We start from the raw sequence: 19,993 nt of genomic DNA, 5'->3' as shown, positions 1-19,993 counted from the left end.
AAATGGTTTCATGTGACAAGTAATAGCATGGAGGTAAAGTGTAGTCTTTGCTGTGTGTATGCAGACAAGGCAGACCCAAGTGGTCAGAAGCATTTACTGTGTCTCAACCATAGACAGTATATAAAAAGTAGTGTTACTGTACAACTAGTGCTAGTCATTAAATTACAATCAAATTCATGGATGGAAGTTTACTTTGAAAGTCTCGCACCGGAAATTAACATTTTTAGCTCGGCTAGCATGACGGTTTGGCTCGAACTTCAACCACAAGTTCAAGTAGCCGGAGGGCAAGTTTATTCTGTTTGTCAGCAGTTGTGAGTAGAAGTAATTATTCTACAGAGATGTTTTCTGGACACAGGTTTTCACTTATTAATTTTGAGAAAAACTTGACAACGCGCCCATTTAATTTCAGCACGTAGTGTTCTCGTGGAAAACTAAAAGAACCCGTGGACGGGGCTTTTTGATTTGACCTAGATTTGTTTTGTCTGCATTGGGGAGCTTCAGGTTAGGTAGCTAGCTAATCCGATGAGATAATTAATCCGAGTTTGTTAATCCTGTCTCACTTCTCCTCAGCACACCGATAAAGAGAGTTGAGGAGGAGTGTCCTAATCCAACGTCCACCAAAATAAAGACTTGAAGGTCCCGTTCAACAAGTAACTACGCTCAGTGAGTTGGCAGTTGGACAGTTTCTCTCGCGGAAATGAAAACTTAACGGTGGCTGAAAGTATGCTGGATGAAGTTGAAGTCGTCATACGGAAACGGGACGAGGCGGTTGAAAGGCAAAGGGTCACCTCAGCAGCAGCAGCAGTAGGTGCCAGCCGAGTGCAGCTCCTCGGGGCATGAAACCTCAACTCAGCGGCTTTGCACCGAGGAAGGAAGCAGCGACACGATGGCAGCCTGCGGAAGAAGAAATCGACCCAAGTTACTTTTTTTCCTCTTCGGTGCCACTTTGCTGGGATACCTAATATTTTTCAGACACAACTCCGGGGACGTGAGCGGGACGAAACGACGAGAGGCCACCGGGGGGGAGGAGGTAGAAGGGGGAGAGGTGGAAAATGAAAAGCTTAAGAAGCCCGTCTACGAGAAACCCCCCTTGGATTTAAATGCCCTGGGTGAAATGGGGAGAGCTGTCAAACTGAACCTGAACGGAGAAGAGAAAAGGAAAGAGCAGGAAAGTCTCAAAAAGAATCAGATTAACATTTATGTCAGTGACAGAGTGTCTCTACACCGCAGGCTGCCTGAAAGATGGAACCCACTGTAAGTAACTACTTGAGTGGTGTCAACCCTTACACACCAAAGAAACACTATTACCACCTTGAAATAAAGTTAAGGAGAATTTTACACAGTGTGGTCCTCACAGCAAAGTTACACAGTAACTGTCACAGAGACACTGACGCTCTTAGTGGAGTATTACTAAGTTATTTGCTGTTGGGGTGGAGTAACAACTGCTGCTTTCCTTGTTTAATAGTTTCCTATTGTGTTAACTTTATTTGGTCATCATTGAGTATTTACTTAAGCAACAAAGCCTAAGCTTCTGGCTCTTGCCACTATACAAGTCTGCAGTCTTAACCCTGTTACCCAGCCTCACCTCCCCCTCTCCTCTCACTGTGTCTCCTAACTAAACTCTAACTAAAATTCTCCTCTGCAGGTGCAGAGAGCTTAAATATGATTACCGGTCCTTACCAACAACGTCTGTGGTGATCGCCTTCTACAATGAGGCCTGGTCCACCCTGCTGAGGACGGTCCACAGCGTCCTTGAGACGTCCCCCGACATCCTGCTGAATGAGGTGGTGCTGGTGGACGACTACAGCGACAGAGGTACGGGCGCACCGGGAGACTGATACATGACAGACTGATGGGCAGGCAGGCTGGCAGAGTGACAGTCAGAAAGGACAGAGAGGTTTGTCAAGAGGGACACACAAAGAGGCACACAGACAGGTGGCGGTCACTGGTTTGTCAGACAGGTGGAGGGGGAGGACGGTAGAGGGACATTTTGGCAATAAGGAAAGCCAAACAGATATATGGGAGAGTAGTAAAGCTAAGATGTGGATAAAGGGAAATCTTATACTGTGCGCACTGAGCAGCAGCATTATCTTGACATCTGCGTGTTCTAGTTTCTATTCATTCTTTGTTTCACTTTTTGTACCCAAACTGTCAGTTGCTGAGATAAGGAATGGTTCAGTATTTTTTGGCTCATGATCTTGTATATGAAGCAATGCCTGCCTCTCCCACTGCTCTAACAATGGCTAGATATGCAGGGTGGTTAACGTATTAGGGATGGGCATTGTGATTACTTTTTGAGGTCGATTAATCAAGCCAATTTAAGTCGATTAGTGGTGACGTCATCGTTAAGACGTACCCTCCACCCAAACCAAAACAATAATATGTTGTCATGTTAAGTCATGTTTTTTGCAGTGTACAGATGCACTAACTTTACCTCCCAAGCCCACTCATCAACAACGCACCTCAGACTAGCGGTGATGTTCTCTGCAGTGTGTCTCATCTGTGCTGCGAGTCTGGAGCACAGAACCAGAAATGTTCTAGTCAGCTGCACTCCTCCGACAACTGCTAATAGGAAGCATATTATCTGAAATCATTTAAGTCACCAAAGCAGTTATTTGTTCCTGTCATTTATGAGACCTGTAGATAAAAACGTCCTGAACAATGAACACTGAAGGAATCCTAACCTTATAACAAGCTAAGCATCTAGCAACAACCTGAGCTAAGGTTAGCGGCAGCTCGTTAACATTAGTTCTGCATCTCTATGAAGTAAAGCATAAATCATCTCCCACCCCCAACCAAATAAAAAGTTAGTCAAAAAAAATTAGTCAATTCTTTAAAAAAAAAAAAGGTGTTGACTATGTTTACTGTTTTGACTAATCGACTAATCAATTCTTTGTGCACATCCCTAGAATGTATCAGTTAGAGAATGATGATTTTACCGTCAGTTTTACCATCTGCTATTAAACAATAATAGCAGATTTGAATTGTTCTTAAGTGCTTGTTCATTGTGGAAGCAATTTTGAGAAAACATAACTGCTCTCAGTGCAAACACAGCCTTCACACACACACACACACAGAGAAAATGTTTTCCAGATGTATTTATTTTTGTTTACTTGTTTAATTTCCTGCAGCTCATCTGAAGGAGCCATTGGAACGGTACCTCGCGGGCTTGAAGAAGGTGCGTCTGGTGCGCGCCACCAAGAGAGAGGGTTTGGTGCGGGCCCGGTTATTAGGGGCGTCCATTACCACGGGCGACGTGCTGACCTTCCTGGACTGTCACTGCGAGTGTCATGAGGGCTGGTTAGAGCCCTTGCTCCAAAGGTGAGAAAACCCTTAGCAGGGGAAAAAGAAAGCACTCTTTCTCTTGAGCACTCTGTCAAATTGTGGCCCTGTGGTCAGACAGATTGTCGTTTTTTTTCCACAACTGAAGTGTCACAGAGTGGAGCACTGAATCTGTACCAGCTAGCTACGGGAGTGCGGTTATGTATCTGAGTTAGACTCTGTGTGCTCAGTAACTTCTCTTCAGAGCAAGGGCGACACAAAAAGTTGACACAGACACTTGAGATGAACAAATTGCTTGCTTTGTAGCTCTACGCCTCTCTTGTCAACAGCTTTTCTCTCCTTACTCCACAAGGATCAAAGAGGAGCCGTCGGCTGTGGTGTGTCCTGTCATCGATGTGATCGAATGGAACACTTTCCAGTATTTAGGCAACTCTGGTGAACCTCAGATAGGAGGGTTTGATTGGCGGTTGGTGTTTACCTGGCACCCTATCCCAGAGTATGAGCAGAAACGCCGTCGCTCACCCACTGATGTCATCAGGTGTGTGTCACAGTGTGAAGATTTTGTATGGATAACTTTATAGAATAAGACTTGTAACACAGTCAAACCTCACCTCCAGATGAGTTATGATTTATCAGATGCAAGTTAATTATTGTTTGAACTGTTTTTCTCCTCAGGTCTCCCACCATGGCAGGTGGTCTGTTTGCTGTGAGAAAAGACTACTTCCATTACCTCGGGACATATGACACAGGGATGGAAGTGTGGGGAGGAGAGAACCTGGAGTTCTCTTTCAGGGTAAGAAATTATGTCATTTCTGTGTGTGTACGTTCATGTACATACACATATGCAAACTCCTATCTTTATGGAAAATAGGGTGTCTCCATGCTGACATGATATACGCACCAAGCCATAATGCAAAACACAAGGCACTGAAAAAGTGGCCATATCTGGTTTACATTTACCAAGATCTGCACTATATCATGCTCCTCATTCCCTGTCAAAACCATCCTGAAAGAATTATAACTAAACAACCAGTGAAAACAAGCCAAAGAGCTTGATACTTTAATTGCAGTGAAGAATCTGAACATCCCTTATCCTTGAATAACCACAATATCCCAAAGGGAAGGGACCAAAAACAGCCCCTCTGTTTCCAAGTCCTTCAACAACAAGGCTGTGCTTTGTGTTGCCTGATTAAATGATTGAATCATGGCTGAGAGGCTAACCAAATCCTTGTGATGATGTTATTGACGTCTCTTAGATTTGGCAGTGTGGGGGCAGCCTGGAGATCCACCCATGCTCCCATGTGGGCCATGTGTTCCCTAAAAAGGCCCCTTACTCGCGGAGCAAAGCCCTGGCAAACAGCGTGAGAGCTGCTGAGGTCTGGATGGACGAATTCAAAGACATCTACTACCATCGAAACCCCCACGCGCGACTGGTGAGTCTGCACAGATGGTGTGCCTGTGCATGTGTGTATGTGCTCGTGGTGTCAAACACAACCAAATCTATTCTTTGCGCAGGCATTCTGGTTCATTTAATGACTTGTTTTCTTTATGAAGCATTGTGAAGGCAGTGGACTGTTTGTAGCTGCACTCATCACAAAACTGTGTGATTGACTGATGACTTGATTTCACAAGTGACACACTTTCAGTCCTGCACACATGCACAAAATTACATGCACTCCTTTCCCTCACAAAGTACACACACACACACACACACACACACACACACACACACACACACACACACACACACGCTGCACTCCCGCTGTGGTGTAAAAGCTCCCCTGATTAAGTGACACTTGGGATACATGAGCGGCAGACACCCAAGGTAACAGGGGTGTCAGGGCGTTCCGGTGTGTGATTACCACCTTTCCATGTCACTTGGTGCCAATGGGTGTCACCCACCTGTCCTTGACAGGGTGAGAGCAGCACTAACCCGTGGGGTGCCCTGCCTTTGTATGTGTGCACGCGTAGGAGGGGGCTGCGTTAGTGTGTGACAGTGTAGTTAAGAGGAGAAGCTCTCTAAACACAGATCAGGTGGCACTCATCTCTCTCAGAGGAGATAGCCTTGGCAACCTGTGGCACAGCAAACCCAATGCACCACAGCCTCCAAAGAAGCACTGCTTGACTTAAATAGACATGTGCACATACACACTAGGCTCTCTCAACAGTTGGGTAATATATTTTAATAAATGGATTTTCATTCCTATTACTTTCTAGCAGTCTTATTCTGCTATTTTTGTCATTGTTTTTTTTTTTTTTTTGTCATTTCCATCAGGTCATGAGTTTTCAGACACCTAACTGCTGATTGTGTCAAACCTTATGAGGAGATTGTTCATCTGTGTTGACACTTTGAACAGGAGGTTTGCCCAGATATTCTTTGCATATTCCTCCTGAATCTCTTGGAGCTTGCAGATATTGTCAGAGCAGAAGCTACACACTCCATTTTGTACCTTTAGGATCTGTGGGCTTACTTTGCTAGAGATACATTCTGGCAGTGAAATGTTTATTTGTTTAAATTAGCACTTGAGGTTTGGTATTGCTAGACTACACCTCCAACTTAAGTCCTGAATTGGTTCTGAGCCAAAAATCAAAAAAATGTGAACTTGAGTCAGTCTAATACATATATTAATGGATAATTTTAATATTTCCTGTCAGCCTGGCAGGTTACTACACTGTTATCCCTCCCCAGAGGAAAAAAAACACAGAGAATATTGGTGTTGCAGAATGACGGGCCACTGAAACCGAACTTGATGAGTTACCTGTCAGTTCATGTGATTGATCTTTACAACTCTTGCTTAATAAGTAATAAGGCAGCGTGAAACCTAAATAAACTAGATTCAAAATGCAACAGTGTATCATGTTCAGGGAGGACAAAAGAGTGAATGTGGAAATATCTATAAGCATGTTCTGTTTTCCCACTGCTTTTTTACTCTCCTCTATTTGACACCTCTATGGCCCCTTGTGTGCATCAGATTGGCCTCTAGTTGCCCCTGTAGTTTTCTCAGTGACCCCTTACTGATCCATATACTGGATTGTCATTGGGTTTCTAGTCACCCTTACATTACTGCGTTTATGTAGCACCTGTACTGGCCCTTAATTCTCTCCTTATAGCCCTGATACGCTGCAGTGCCCCCCACCCGCACCCCACCCTACTGGCCCTCATTTCTTCTTATTGTCCACAGTGTTCCTTCCTATTGACAACAGATTGTCTCCTGTGGGAATCCCTCTCTTGACCAAATGAATTGATGAAGGGCCAATTAGAGCTGTGCTTGGGCAGTCCACTGTTATTCATCATTATCCTGCAGCGCAGCTGAACCCTTCCCCCCAGCAGGGAAGGTGCGGTGAGCATATGCTCACTGTCTTCTTCCCTGTGCTGTAACCCCCTAATCATGATCACTGTGCTTTGTATGTGTGCAAATATGTGTGAATGAAGATATTTACATGAGCACACACATACTGTACTACCGTGCACATGGCTCGATCCTCTCAGTCTTGTTTGACCATGTGGGAGCGGTTAGAAGCTGTGTTTGTTTTAGGGTGTTTCATTATTTCTAATGTATTGTAATTATGTAGAGTTATGGAACAACTATAGATGGTGCTATTGTATACCATTTCAGCACAAGGCTATGCCATGAATACATCCTCTGACACGGCAGCTGTTTGAACGCGCGCACACACACACACACACACAGACACAGGGTCTTTGTTTGAATATAAGATGCCATTGATGTAATATCCATATTACAGTAGCTCTCCTTTGTTCTGATATTGTTTTGAATTTCAGGGTATTGAGGCAGAAAGGTGGAACTAAAATGATGAAGTGGAACTATCATTTGTGGTCTTTGTTTCTAGGAGGCCTTTGGAGATGTGACAGAACGGAGGAAGCTTAGAGAGAAGCTGGGCTGTAAGAATTTTAGGTGGTATCTGGATAACGTTTACCCCGATATTCACGTCCCAGAGGATCGGCCAGGCATGTTTGGAATGGTGAGAACACACCTGAGTCACTGATGGTCAGGTTTAAATTAAATAGACTATGAATTCAGTAATTATCACCAATTTGATTGTATTTAATCCAGCTGAGCAGGGGTGATCACAGACTTGTAGAAAAAAAGCATAAAAAACATTAAAAGCATGATATTTCCTAATTTCTTAATTCCTGTATGAGCTGCTGCACGATGTATTTTACAAGTACCTAAAAATCTGTCTTTTCTCATTATAGCTTAAGAACCGGGGTAAGATCAACTACTGCTTTGACTACAATCCTGTAGATGAGCATGTCGTGGTGGGCCAGAGAGTCATCCTCTACCTATGTCATGGCATGGGTCAGAACCAGGTACTACATGTCAGTCTCTCAGGCTACAGGCCATACAATGTTTCTGAATGTGTTGCCTGCTGTAAAATAACTTCAGTCTGTTGTAATGGGCATTAAAATGTCTTAATTTTAACATTGTGGAATATTAATACTCTTCATTAGTCTCACGTTTACTTTAGAGCAACAGAGTCTCATGTTTTACAATCATTTGCTGATTTTTTATAATGCACACTGGCATGTTTAAATCATTATTAATGTCACTGATACAGACTCATTTATCAAACAACATTTTACTTAAGTTTTTACAAGGTGCACTGAGATTTTAATTAAGTTTGATTTCAACTCACCTGAAATCTTTGCTGTGTCACTGCCTTCAATGATATGGAGTTGTGCCACATATTTGTTTGAAATGGCTCCTAAAATGTCCCTGTGCTCCTGTAAGAGTCACCTGGCCTTGTCACAAGCCTCATTCTGATTCATCCCCCTTTTATTACCCTTCTGTTTCTCCTCCTTAGCTTTCATCTAAATTTATGCTGTTTATTTTTCCTTTCTCAAATTTTTATTTATCATCTCCCTACTCCTCGTTATCCTATCTTCCACGACTTCCTATTTTCTATTTACCTAAGACAGCACTAATCATGGTCATAAATAGCCCCTCAGACTCCCTCAAAGTAGAGATGCAGTCCTCTTATTTCACAGTAGACAGCAAGGTTTATAGCTGTACTTCTGCAAATCTGGGAACAGTGGACTAGATCCACCTTAAAAAAATGATATGTTGGCCCTGTTGACACAAAGGAGAATGTATTTTCCACCACTTTTATCCTCTGTGGTTGACAGTAGTCCAGGAAACACTGAGAAATTTACCATTGTTACTCCAGCAGCCCTCTGTGGAGGCACACTGATGTTGTCTCTGTAGGAAGCGGGCTCTGCAGTGCTTGTGCTTTCTGCCTTATGAGAGTGCTCTTCATGTTGCAGAATCACACTTACTCCACACTTTCATTCGTAGTCTGTGCACATAACAGCAGTAAGTGTCTGTGTGTGCATGTACACAAACATGCGCCCACAAGCAGCCTCTCAGTACGTCGTGTCCATTTGCTTTCTTGCTGCATATCTTTTTTCTCTGAATCACTCATATACACGCACACATACATATGCATGTACAGATTCTCAGACAGTGTCTAAAATTCCTCCCTCCTCTTATAACGGAAATATTGCAAAATGAATGCAAGTTGTGTTTCCATCAGTTGAGTTGAAGTAAAAAATTTACACTTGAGTCACATGCATAAAACATTGTCTTTCTTGTAATTTCTATTTCAAGTTAGATTTAAAACTTTCATTTAAAAAAAACAGAATATGTCCATTTAGTTTTTATTTGACATTCCACAATTTGCATGAAAAGGTTTAGATTGAAACCCAGCTGTTTCATCTCCTCCCACAGTTCTTTGAATTCTCCATGGACGGTGAGATCCGCTACAACACGAGGGAGCCTGCTGGGTGCGTTGTGGGTGACAACATCAGCACCTACCTGACTGTCCAGCTGTGCAGAAAACGAGGCCAAGTTGTACCCGAAGATCAGAAATTTGTCTTCCGAGAGGTAATGAGTTTATTTCTGATTATCATGCCTTATCTGTATTTATAAATCCACATTCAAACAAAGGTTGGTAAGACAGGAAGTGGCATGATGGCACTCTACAAAACCAAATTTTCTCTGATGTTGTGTTCATGGTTCCACATTATTTATTACTTTCCTTCCTTAACCTCCACCGCTGCTTCAAAATATGGTGATTATTAAACTCCTTTTTTCCCCCTCGACACCCATCCAATCATCTACAAACCTCTAATATATTATGTCTTACTAATTAAAAAGCACATGATTATTTCTTGTAAAATTCATGCTTTAATAATACAAATTCTTAATGTATTGTTACTGGATTAAAACTGAGAGCACTGAATCATGAGGTTCCCAAAATCAAATTCATTCCACAGTCAAAAGTCATGTCAAGCACATTGCTGAGCTGCTCCACAGGTGTTGAACGGGAGTGGAGAAAACAAAAATGCTAAACAGAGTAAATAAAAGAGAAGATGAATCAGGGAAGAATATCTGTATACTTGTAATGTTTCATAATAGTTGCTGTTTGACCATTTTCGTAATAATCCAACATGTAACTGTTGTGTTTTAGAATTATGATATTACATTTCTTTATAATACGCATTCTCCAACCTGGCCGTTTTCAGGATGGGACTCTGCTTCATGTGATGAGCCAGAAGTGCGTCCAGGCAGTAGACCAGACGGACAATGGGACACCAGCCCCCTCACTCCAGCCCTGCTCTGACAGCCCCTTCCAGAAGTGGTTCTTCGAGGAGAGAATGTAATGGCAATCAATGCCACCTGAATATACATACAAATCTATTTTTCGTTCAGGGCCAATATGCTTTGGGAGAGATATTAGTGGATTGAATTTCTAAGTGTTTTTTTTTTTTATATGTGTGCCTTGCCCTGAAAAGAGCCCAAAGGAGGAAGCTTCTGTGCTCTCTCCCAAACTTCAACTTTTGCACTTTTTTCTTCCAGCTGGATTTAATGGATCAATAGGAAATTATGCTGATAAGTACTTACTTTCTGAAGTATTTTGTAAATGTTGCTGGGAGACAGGAGCCTAGTGGAATATGCATTGTTTTTCTAATCAAGGAGACGCTTGACATTTTTCTTAATTTTCATTTACCTACTCCACTGCTGTCGAAGTTCAGTTTAGCTCACATGCTTTATGCACACATGGACAAACACTGAAACACGTGTGCATCCTTCTGAAAGAAAACAACTGCTCAATACCTCTGTTATCATACCCTTTAATGAGCCGGCGGCTGGTCTCTCAGTGATTTTCAGTCACATCATGAAGCATTTTGGAACATTTGCATCCTCTCCTGTAGAGGGGGCCAACGCGCCTCTCTGCACTTTCCTTTCTGTCACTGTGCTTTCTGTTTGTCAGGAGGAAAGTGGGACAAATCTTCAGGTATTTTGTTAAGAACCTTTTCAGGACATTTCGAGTGCTTGCTACTCTTACATACAGGTGGCTTAGAGAAAAGCCGTAGATCACAGGCATTATGCAAGTACCTTGCAAATCTTGAACTTAATCACCTAACTACTGATAACACGAGAAACTCCAGTCTTAATTCTGTTCTGCTTTTACTGAGGTAATTATGAAATGCAAATTCAGTTGAGGTAAAATGACATGGGTCATTTTGTAGCTTTTGTAGTCATTTTTGTAAAGAGAAAACAAAAAACATTCAACAGTATATCAGTCCTCCGCAGCTTCAAGACTAAATCATAGCCATATTTAATGGATTTAATTCATGTGGTGTCAACTATGTTTGTTTTAAATGATGTATTTTGTAGATGACCCTAAATTACTGTGTTATTTCATAGTGTCAATGCAGACATGTCTGAATTGTAGTCATAAATAAGTGGGAAGTTATTCATTTTAATGTTGGTGGGTACAAATGTATAAACACTGAAATTGCAAGATTAGGGTCCTCCTCCTCATCTTACTTGTCCACTTGGAGCCCGTAGAAAGTGCCTGATGTAAAATGATAATAATAATAATAATAATAATAATAATAATTCTATTTTAAGATAGCCCTTCACATTAATAGGATCATGAGGAATGCTCTTGAACTGAATGTATATTATATCACACGATGAGACAGAAAGAGAGCGTTGTTATGACAGAGTGCCTGCACACTTGGAGTACACACGCGCCCCTCCTGAAAATATGCACAGGAGAGGAGGCATTCCCTTGAGTGAATGCATATTACTCTGGTGGGTTGTACTGATTTCCACACACTGCTTCTGGTTCTATCCGTCAGACTTAGACGACTATAGATCCTTCTGTTCAGAGCCGTGGTCACTCCTGTGGCTGCCCCTCAGGCTATGCTAGGGGAATAACGGGGTGGGGGGGGGGTGCAGAGACACAGTGGTGGAGTAGACAGTTGTTGGTGTCTCCAGAGTGCTGGCAACGGCAGATGGCTCCCTGATTGATTTTCTGGTCCTCTCCCAATTCTTTATCACCACCTCTGCCTGTCCCTGTGTCAGAGGTGTGCAGCGGAGGACTTATCTTTTGGATTCCCGCCAGCCATATCCTCCTCAGACAAGCACTCGTACACTTGTGTGTGCTTGAGGTTTGATTTATGAACGGAAGTCATCAAGAGTACAGTTTTTGACAGCAGAAGCAGATAATGGAGGAGGCTGAATGAAGCAATTTGTGACCTCTTCCTTACCATTAACCTTCACAGGCTGTTGGCCTATCAGTCTCAAAGGAGCTCTGTTAGGAATTGATGTTTGGGGACGATCGTACTGAAATAGATTTTTGCTATTGATTCAGAATGTATACTCACAACAAGATAAATGGGAGATGGGAAAAGGCGATTTTGTCAGTACCTCAGCTGGAAATTGAGTAGAATCACTATCCCTTCCTTTGCCAAATTTGGTGAATGTGCAGTAATGTGAAATGGTGATGTTGTGCAGGAGCATGGTAAACATCTGTGTATATTAGCTCACTTAGTACAAGTCTAAAGATGTACGATGTGCATTACTTATCACTTGCAGTTGTATTGCAGAGTGCAGAGCAGTGTAAAAGAGTATGATGAGATAGCTATACTGAGTAGGATGAAGGCATCAAATTAATTCTAAGCATATTGAAATATGGAGTAATTCCTAGGAGTTAAAATTCCCACTGGTCCAGAAAGGCTTTTGCTGGCAATATGAGTGGGACATGATTGTGGAGACAATGCGTAGTAATAAATGGAATGGACCAAATGACCAGTAGGAAGATTATGGTCAGCTTCACAAAGGGAGGGGAGGGGCAGCTGTCTAAGCACTGTCTAATGGGTCAGTGAGCCAGATGTGTGTGTGATGACAGTGCTTGATTTTGGTCTTAGTGCACCATATGCTGGGGGAGAGAGTCTTAATGCCAGGTTGTTTGAAAGCATTTCCAAGCCGTGCGTGGTCCCCTGGCAATCCCTGCACACTCTTGATGGCTGAGCTTTCCATGATTTAAGACTTAAGAAAAGCTGCTTCAGTGAGAATCATCCGTGAGAGATCAGTTTCACCAGGAACAGGTGAAATCGCTCTTTTAATACAGTGCTCATGCTTTATGCATCAAACACTTAGGAAGTGACAGCTTTTCCATTTCCTTCAGTTTGTGTCTTCAGCACGTGAGTGCAGTATAAATATTCTATGCTATTATTAAAAAGACTTATTTATTGTTCTCTGCGGCCATCTGTTATTCCAGACACGTCCTGCATATGGCATATCCGGCATTATATTGTATGCTAATTTGATATTGTACACCCAGCTGCAATAAAACTGATACCCGGCAGTTGGGGATCATATCTCTCTGGCAGGTCATATAGGACGTTTATATCAACCAAACCTGCATCGTAAACAGTGGTGATATTCCAGGGATCTGTCCGAGCACTTGAACCTGTAAAAGTGGCTGATTGCACTGTCACCCATCTCTAATGGACGAAGCACATCTTGTATTTATGATGGTAAACAATTCCCAGTGGTGATGTTTTAGTTATTTAAGTGGTAAACATGCACAAATAATAATGCTGGAATTCAACACTACGTCTGGCGTGTTAATGCTGTTAGTAACTCCAGTGGCCTTACATTGTTATTAGGAAAGTGAAGGAATTAACATTATTATTATTAACATTATTTTTGTATTTGCTGGATCCCATAAATGGACCATATCTGATGTCAGTGTACTCATTTAATTGCTGTCATTGAGATTCAGAATAAGTAAATGCATAAGTAATGTTGGACATGTGTACTGCCTGTGCTTGCTCATTGTGTTTTTTAATGTTCAGTTTTACTTTTTTTTAATGTGAATAAAGATTGGAAACCCGTCAGATGTCATTTATTAAAAATCTGTACTAAAAATCTGAACACCATCATTTATCTGTGTGACCCTGACTCATCTGTATCCACAAGGAGTTAAAGCAGGCTTCACATTTGACTGTGATGGAGACGTGAATCAGAATGCTCGGAGGGTAATGAGAGAAGAGGGGAGGGGAAAAAAAAAGAGATTCTCCAACCATATCTGATTGGTTTGATCACCAGCTGCTGAGTGAGATGGTGAATTGTCGCACCCGCGCCAAGTCGCTCTGTTTCCCCTGGTGTTGACACTGCCCTGCAGTCTCTCTCTGTTACTCATTGATGATGCTCTGCTGTTTGTTTCATAGGATATACAGGGTGAGTGTGTGTGTGTCTTTGTGTCAAAGGCATGAAAAGGGAGTGATACACCATACATGTTAGAATTGTTTTGGTACCTTTACATTAAAAACTATACTGAATGAGAAAAGGTACAGTTCCATACAAGTGCAGCTTTCAATTTAAGAGTACCATGCTGTTGAAAATAACAGTGAGGAACATTTGTGTCCTACTGAAGGCACCACATGAGACAAGCTGGTCTCTCCCTAGCACAGGATGACATGCTCTGATGGAAAAACTTGCCAGAAATCTTCACATTCTGACAAATGCTGCACAGACTCCACTTGGCTGCTTCCTAGAAAAATGAGAAGCGCTGCTGCAGAAGGCTGTGATTCTGCTGTCTCCAGCACTGCCTCATCCTAATCTTTTGGGGTGCATCCCTGTGTAATATGCAGTTCAAAATAGCGCTATATAACATTCTGAAATCCAGCTAATGCTTCCACGGAAATGCAGTATTTCATTGCAGCTGGCCTTACGGTGTGGCACACATGCAGCACTGTAGTCTTTCACACTCCCATATGTGTCTTTAATGATAATGCAAAACAAGACTCCCCATGGTGCAAATCTTTGGAGATGCTCATGCTTCAGTTGTCAGGGAGTGAGAGGAACCACAGGAGGAGTGACACACGCACGCACGTACACACGCAGCTGATAGGAGGCTGTTTCCACACTCCCATGTTGGTTTAGTTTATGTAATCCCCAATACCCAGCACAGCTCCGGAGCAGTGGCTGTTGGCTGCATACATTAGATGACACACTTTCACTTTCAGGAGGGACTCCAGACGGTGCAGTAAACATGTGAGGCCTAGATACAGAGATAGCTTTGCATTTCCTATGCAGCGCCACCGCCTCGCATCTGATGAGGTGGATCATGCGGCGGAAAAAAGGCAGCAAGGTTTCCGTGAGGCTTCTCAGTCAGTAAATTCATTTAAATAACCATAACCAACTATTCTACAGTTCATCAGTTATGTCTGAGCAATATAACAGTTTTTATTTGCTGGATCATGTGTGCCATTTCCATTTGGCAGAGCTCATCACTTTCATGGAAATCAGTTTTTCCAGGAAAGCAAACTCAAACAGCAATTAACCTTGCCAGCTTTCAACACAGCAGACACTCAGAATTGTAAATGCATCTGTGAAAACACAGGCAACATCTAATTGATTCTGTGGTGAAGACAGAAGGATGAATGTAAGGTTTTTATGGTCCTAAAAAAATGCATTTGTAAAAATGGATGTGAAACCCAAATACCACAGTAATACTCAAGCACAGTGAGCATGGGAGGAATTATCTGTTGCAAATGATGTACTCAGAATTTCTCCAAATACTTAAGGGAGCGGTTTCCCAGACGTGCCTCGACTTAAAGCCTTTTTCAGCTGAAAGCCTACTTCAGTGTAGGATCAAGCTCATCTAATCCATGTGTGTGAAACCAGCCAATACAGCATCAAAGGCAGATTGCTTGTTGCTTATTTGTCTTCAGTTACCCCCACTGTGTTTTTTCACTTGAGTTGGACCTCACCAGGATCTCAATCGAGAAACAATGGTTAAAAAAAAAAAAAAAAGCCTCGGTTTCCAAAATATGATTCAGCGGAGAAGCAAGAACTGTACTTTTCACCTTCTTAAGCTCCCAGAATTCACCAACACAGCTACGGCAACACCAGAATTAACTGATAATTTGACAACTTTTCTTATTCTCATTTTAAAGATCCTCATTCTGACCAGTTTAAACACAAGTGTGAATCATTAAAACAAGCAGATGAGAATCTTTGGTTTTGTTTATGAAGGTGATTGTGGATAATATCTCACCCTTTTCAATTACTGCCACAGCCAGAGGTAAGCTGTAAATGTGACTGCAGCTCTGTTAATGACATCAATGACTTGATAATGACTTGTCGTTGTTTAGACTGCTACACAAATGATTCGACTGTGGGGTGTCGGGTGAGGAGTACAGGTGGTCGGTCAGTCTTGATTTGTGAACTTGAGACTGTACTGAACGTATGTTCTGATTTCTTTGAAATGCTGTTTTTTATAATCATGATTCTCTGTATAATGTGAAATAGAAGTTTTAAAGAGAAAAGTCAGAGATCTTCATTGAAAAAAAGAGCAGTTTCTATAGAGTGGTGCAGGAATGGCCTACAAAAATCTGTTATCCCTACACCACTCTATTGATCTGCTCAATACTTTGATCACCTGACATGGTCATTTCTGAATTTGTTAAATGATGTATTGTGTATTTTTAGGACTTTGATTATGTTTTCCTGATCTGATCTACACATTTGCATCTTTGCTGTTGCAATACATCAGAGTGAAAATCTTGTGAGAAATTTATAGTGACGCCGCTGATGGAATTAATTGTGAGAAGCATTTCTGTGGTGAGAGAGAGGAGAAGGAGTCACAGCACATATCACACTTGTCTGCTATAAACCGGAGCCTGTCACTCTTTCCTCTCCCACAGCAAATGGACATGGCAGAGCCTGGAAATATCAGTATGTGTTATTCCTAATGTAGATGACATGGTTTGGGATATAAATAGGAATCCAGGCAACAGTTTGTACTATGTCATCTTACTTCGTGCACATGAAGTTTGCCTCTCCAGACTACGACTGATGTTTCTCCGCAGAGTTTCCCCTCACACTCTTGTTTTCTTTCCCTGTCAGATGCAATGTTCAAACCCGTCTGAGAGCAAATCATATTTGGCAGAAATTATGTATTCTGCTAAAGAGAACACCAGAGTCGCATTGATTCACACCCCAGCAGACTGTGATTTTTCACAGCCTCCCCCAACGTAGCCTACGTTGACAGAATACCTCTTTAATGTGTTCCTACGAGATAAAATGCTTCCACAGGCGATTAACCATTCCACCCCTCTCCCATTCATTTCACTTCATCAGATTACTTGATTGCTTGCCAAATGGACTGCCCCCCCCACCCCCCCAAGGGAAATGTACTGTATATATTTCCTTTGGACAAATTGCGGTTGGTTTATTTTTCCCCGCACACTGTGTTTTTAGACATTTATTTCAGTTCAGTCAAGTGTTCCTCAGGTTTTGAGATATTATTAATCCTTTCTGACACATATTTTATATTCAGGTTTACATAGTGGCCTAGAGCTGTTTTGAGCTTCAGGTTGTGAATTGTGTTCTAGGAAAATATCAGCTGGAGTTTATAGATTATGTAGAGTGAATTAAACAAGGACCCCATTCGTTCAGATTTTCTCCTGCATTAAGGTTCAGACTACAACTTCCTGTGTAAAAGGCTTGATACACCAATAAGCCACAACATCAAAACCACTGACAGGTGAAGTGAATAACAGTGATCCTCTTGTTATAATACAATGTTCTGCTGGGAAACCTTGGGTCCTGACATTCATTTTAATGTTACTTTGACATGTACCACCCACCCAAACATTGTTGTAGACCAAGCACACTCCCAAGGCAAAAGCACTCCTCAAGGCCGGGGCCTCCCTCTGCAGAACAACGCTCCCACCACACCACAAAAACTGCTCAGAAATGTTCAATCTGATCCAGCGTCTGTGGGAAATGCCTGCCTGACTTGTGTCGCCAAAATGGCTCTGAACCATCGGAGCATGCGCACAGGACCTCTGAGGGTGTCCTGTGGCATCTGGCTCTGGGACACTGGCAGCAGATCCTTTGGGTCCTGTGAGTTGCGGGGTGGGGCCTCAATGGGTCTGGCTTGTTCTGTATCATCCCACAAGTGCTGGATCACATTGGGATCTGGGCAGTTTGGATGCCAGATCAACACTTTGGGCTCTTTGTCGTATTCCTCAAGACATTTCTGAGCAGTTTTTGTGGTGTGCTGGGAGTGTTGTTCTGCAGAGGGAGGCCCCTGCCACTGGGGAGTGCTGTGCTATGGGGGTGTGTGCTTGGTGGGTGGTACCAACCACTTCTTATTTGCATACACCTCATGCAGAAGGCTCAGGTGTTGTTTTTAGACACATTAGAGACTTGTGGAGAATTTTAGCTATTTGGAAATTGCTGAGTGAGATCCTGCTGCCTTGTGCTGTTTGCTCATCACTCTCCCAGGAGATGAAATAAGTCCTCCACCTTGACGCGCTCCTGATTTGGAGTGCTAAAGACATCCGACATTGCTTTTCATAGTGTGTGATTAAATTGAATTCTGTCTCCTCTTGAGGGGCTTTTTCACTTAAGGGGTGTAGTGATGCAGGTCAAATGAACAGATCCCTCGCTGTCTGGGTGTAGTCATGTGTGAATTAAACGCCTCATCGCATTGCAGAGGCAGTGTCAGCTGTGTTAGTTAATTGTGATGGTCCTCCGCATGTACAATATACAATATACACACATGAGCATGCATGAGTGTGCTGTCCATGTGCTAAAATGTGACCTGACACACCAGCTCCAGAAGTCTGTTGTCTAACCGTGTGTTTTATTTTACTCTCCATTGTGCTTGAGATGCAAACGTTACCATACTCTGAGCTTATTCTGAGTGAAAATGTTTCCTGCCAGGGAATTAATTACTGTAGTGTATTCATCTTATCTGCTGGTGCAGAGGCAGTGGATGAGAGAGTGGTGAGGAAAAAAGTACCAGGAAGCAGTCAAGCTCCAAGCTCAAGCATCTGAGGACTGGCTAATGTTCTTTTGAGAGAGAGGCAGTACTTAGAGTTAGCAGTCGCCGAGTCTCTCCCTGCCTCTGCATAATTCATTACCGATGTGATGATGATGATGTACTTGGTCCGACAGGCAACCAACTACCCTGGCAATGGAAATTTAACATAGATTGATGCAGAATACACATGGTATTAATTGTCTAAGTCGTCCAGCTGATGCCTTATCTGGGGCTGATAAATCATATTCATCGGTGGTTGTCTGTCAATGTGGTTATCGTTACTTTTACTTTCTAAATTAAGTTGTGTCTGTGTGGTAAACATGAGGCTACAGTCAGAAGACAGTTTGCTTAGTTTAGCATAAAGACTGGACACAGTGGGAAACAGCTATCCTGGCACTGGCCAGAGGTGAAAAATCCACCTATTAGCACCTCTGAAGGTCAGGAATGAACATGTTAAAATTAGTTTCACACATATATATGTTTGTTTCATTTGTGCAAAAAAAAAAAAAAGTGTTTTTTTTTTACATGATATGACAGAGCTAAGCTAGCTGTTTCCCCTGTTTTTAGCTAAGCTAAACCACCTGGCTGCTAGCTGTACAGCCGCTTCATACTGACCATACAGACAAGAAAATACTATAAATTTCCCCCTCTACTTCTAAGCAAGAAAGCAAATAAATTTATTTCCCAAAATGTCAAACTATTCCTTTAAGAATTTGGTGTAGGTCACCATCAGATTAGAGGATTTTGTATCTGAGAGAAAATAGTGGTGTTATATTATTACCAACAAGCTAGGCAGTTATCAGAAATGACTAAGGTACACACTGAACAGAGGAGGAAAGGTTATGTTTATGTTTCCCTACACACGCAGCAGGGATATTCCTCTGCTACAAACTCTGCCTCTTGTGGTGAATCAGTGCCAGCCTGGTTGGGCAGCGGATCACTGTGGGTGCAGAGCTCCAGTGAATGCCAGAGCATGTGGGGGTGGGGTGGGGGGCTCCGGCAGTGAGCCAAGTCACTGACCTTTCCAGCGTGCTGATCGATAAGGCTCAACATCGCGGGGCTCCGGAAATCTCTCAGCAGAGAGACAAGAAGCAGAAGACTCACACTGTCAGATGATGCGCTAATTGCTTGTGGTTACTAACCTCACCTACCCCTGCTGGATGAATCTCAGTGGTAAGATTCCCTGGAGTGCGGATCCACCAAATCATATGGGACCACGGGGCTGGTTGCTGTGCATATGTTAGGTCACATAAGGTGGCATTCATATATATACTGTACATACACAAAGTCCCAGTGCTACTATAATGTACCTATTTTAATTCTGGGTCACATAAGCCTCGTAAATTCTGCATCTACAGACATCTGTTCTTTATCTACAGACATCTGTTTTGCAGGCTTGATGAAAAGTGTGGCATAATGGTTTGTTATGAAACACAAATTGTACTTACCATTGTTTTGGATGCCCTTGCACTCCTATACTGATATGATAAATGAAAAGAAACTCAAAACATAAGCCTCCCTGGATGAGAACATCTGCTACATACACACA

At 42.4% G+C, this 19,993-nt stretch overlaps 1 protein-coding gene across 1 annotated transcript; it reads left to right on the top strand.

Moving 5' to 3' along the window:
• The first annotated feature begins 198 nt into the window (after window positions 1-198).
• On the top strand, window positions 199-13,498 carry galnt12 (UDP-N-acetyl-alpha-D-galactosamine:polypeptide N-acetylgalactosaminyltransferase 12). Its single transcript, XM_018697624.2, has 11 exons — window positions 199-311; window positions 571-1,254; window positions 1,646-1,815; window positions 3,132-3,321; window positions 3,635-3,820; window positions 3,958-4,075; window positions 4,539-4,715; window positions 7,135-7,266; window positions 7,502-7,615; window positions 9,033-9,188; window positions 9,830-13,498. The coding sequence occupies exons 2-11, from the start codon at window positions 887-889 to the stop codon at window positions 9,965-9,967; spliced, it is 1,749 nt and encodes a 582-aa protein (XP_018553140.1). The 5' UTR covers window positions 199-311; window positions 571-886; the 3' UTR covers window positions 9,968-13,498.
• The last annotated feature ends 6,495 nt before the right edge of the window (window positions 13,499-19,993 follow it).

This window comes from Lates calcarifer, linkage group LG3 (genome assembly GCF_001640805.2).
Source record: "Lates calcarifer isolate ASB-BC8 linkage group LG3, TLL_Latcal_v3, whole genome shotgun sequence".
NCBI lineage: Eukaryota > Metazoa > Chordata > Actinopteri > Centropomidae > Lates > Lates calcarifer.
The sequence above is the reverse complement of the archived record's forward strand: the minus strand, read 5'-3'. Positions and strand labels throughout refer to the sequence as shown.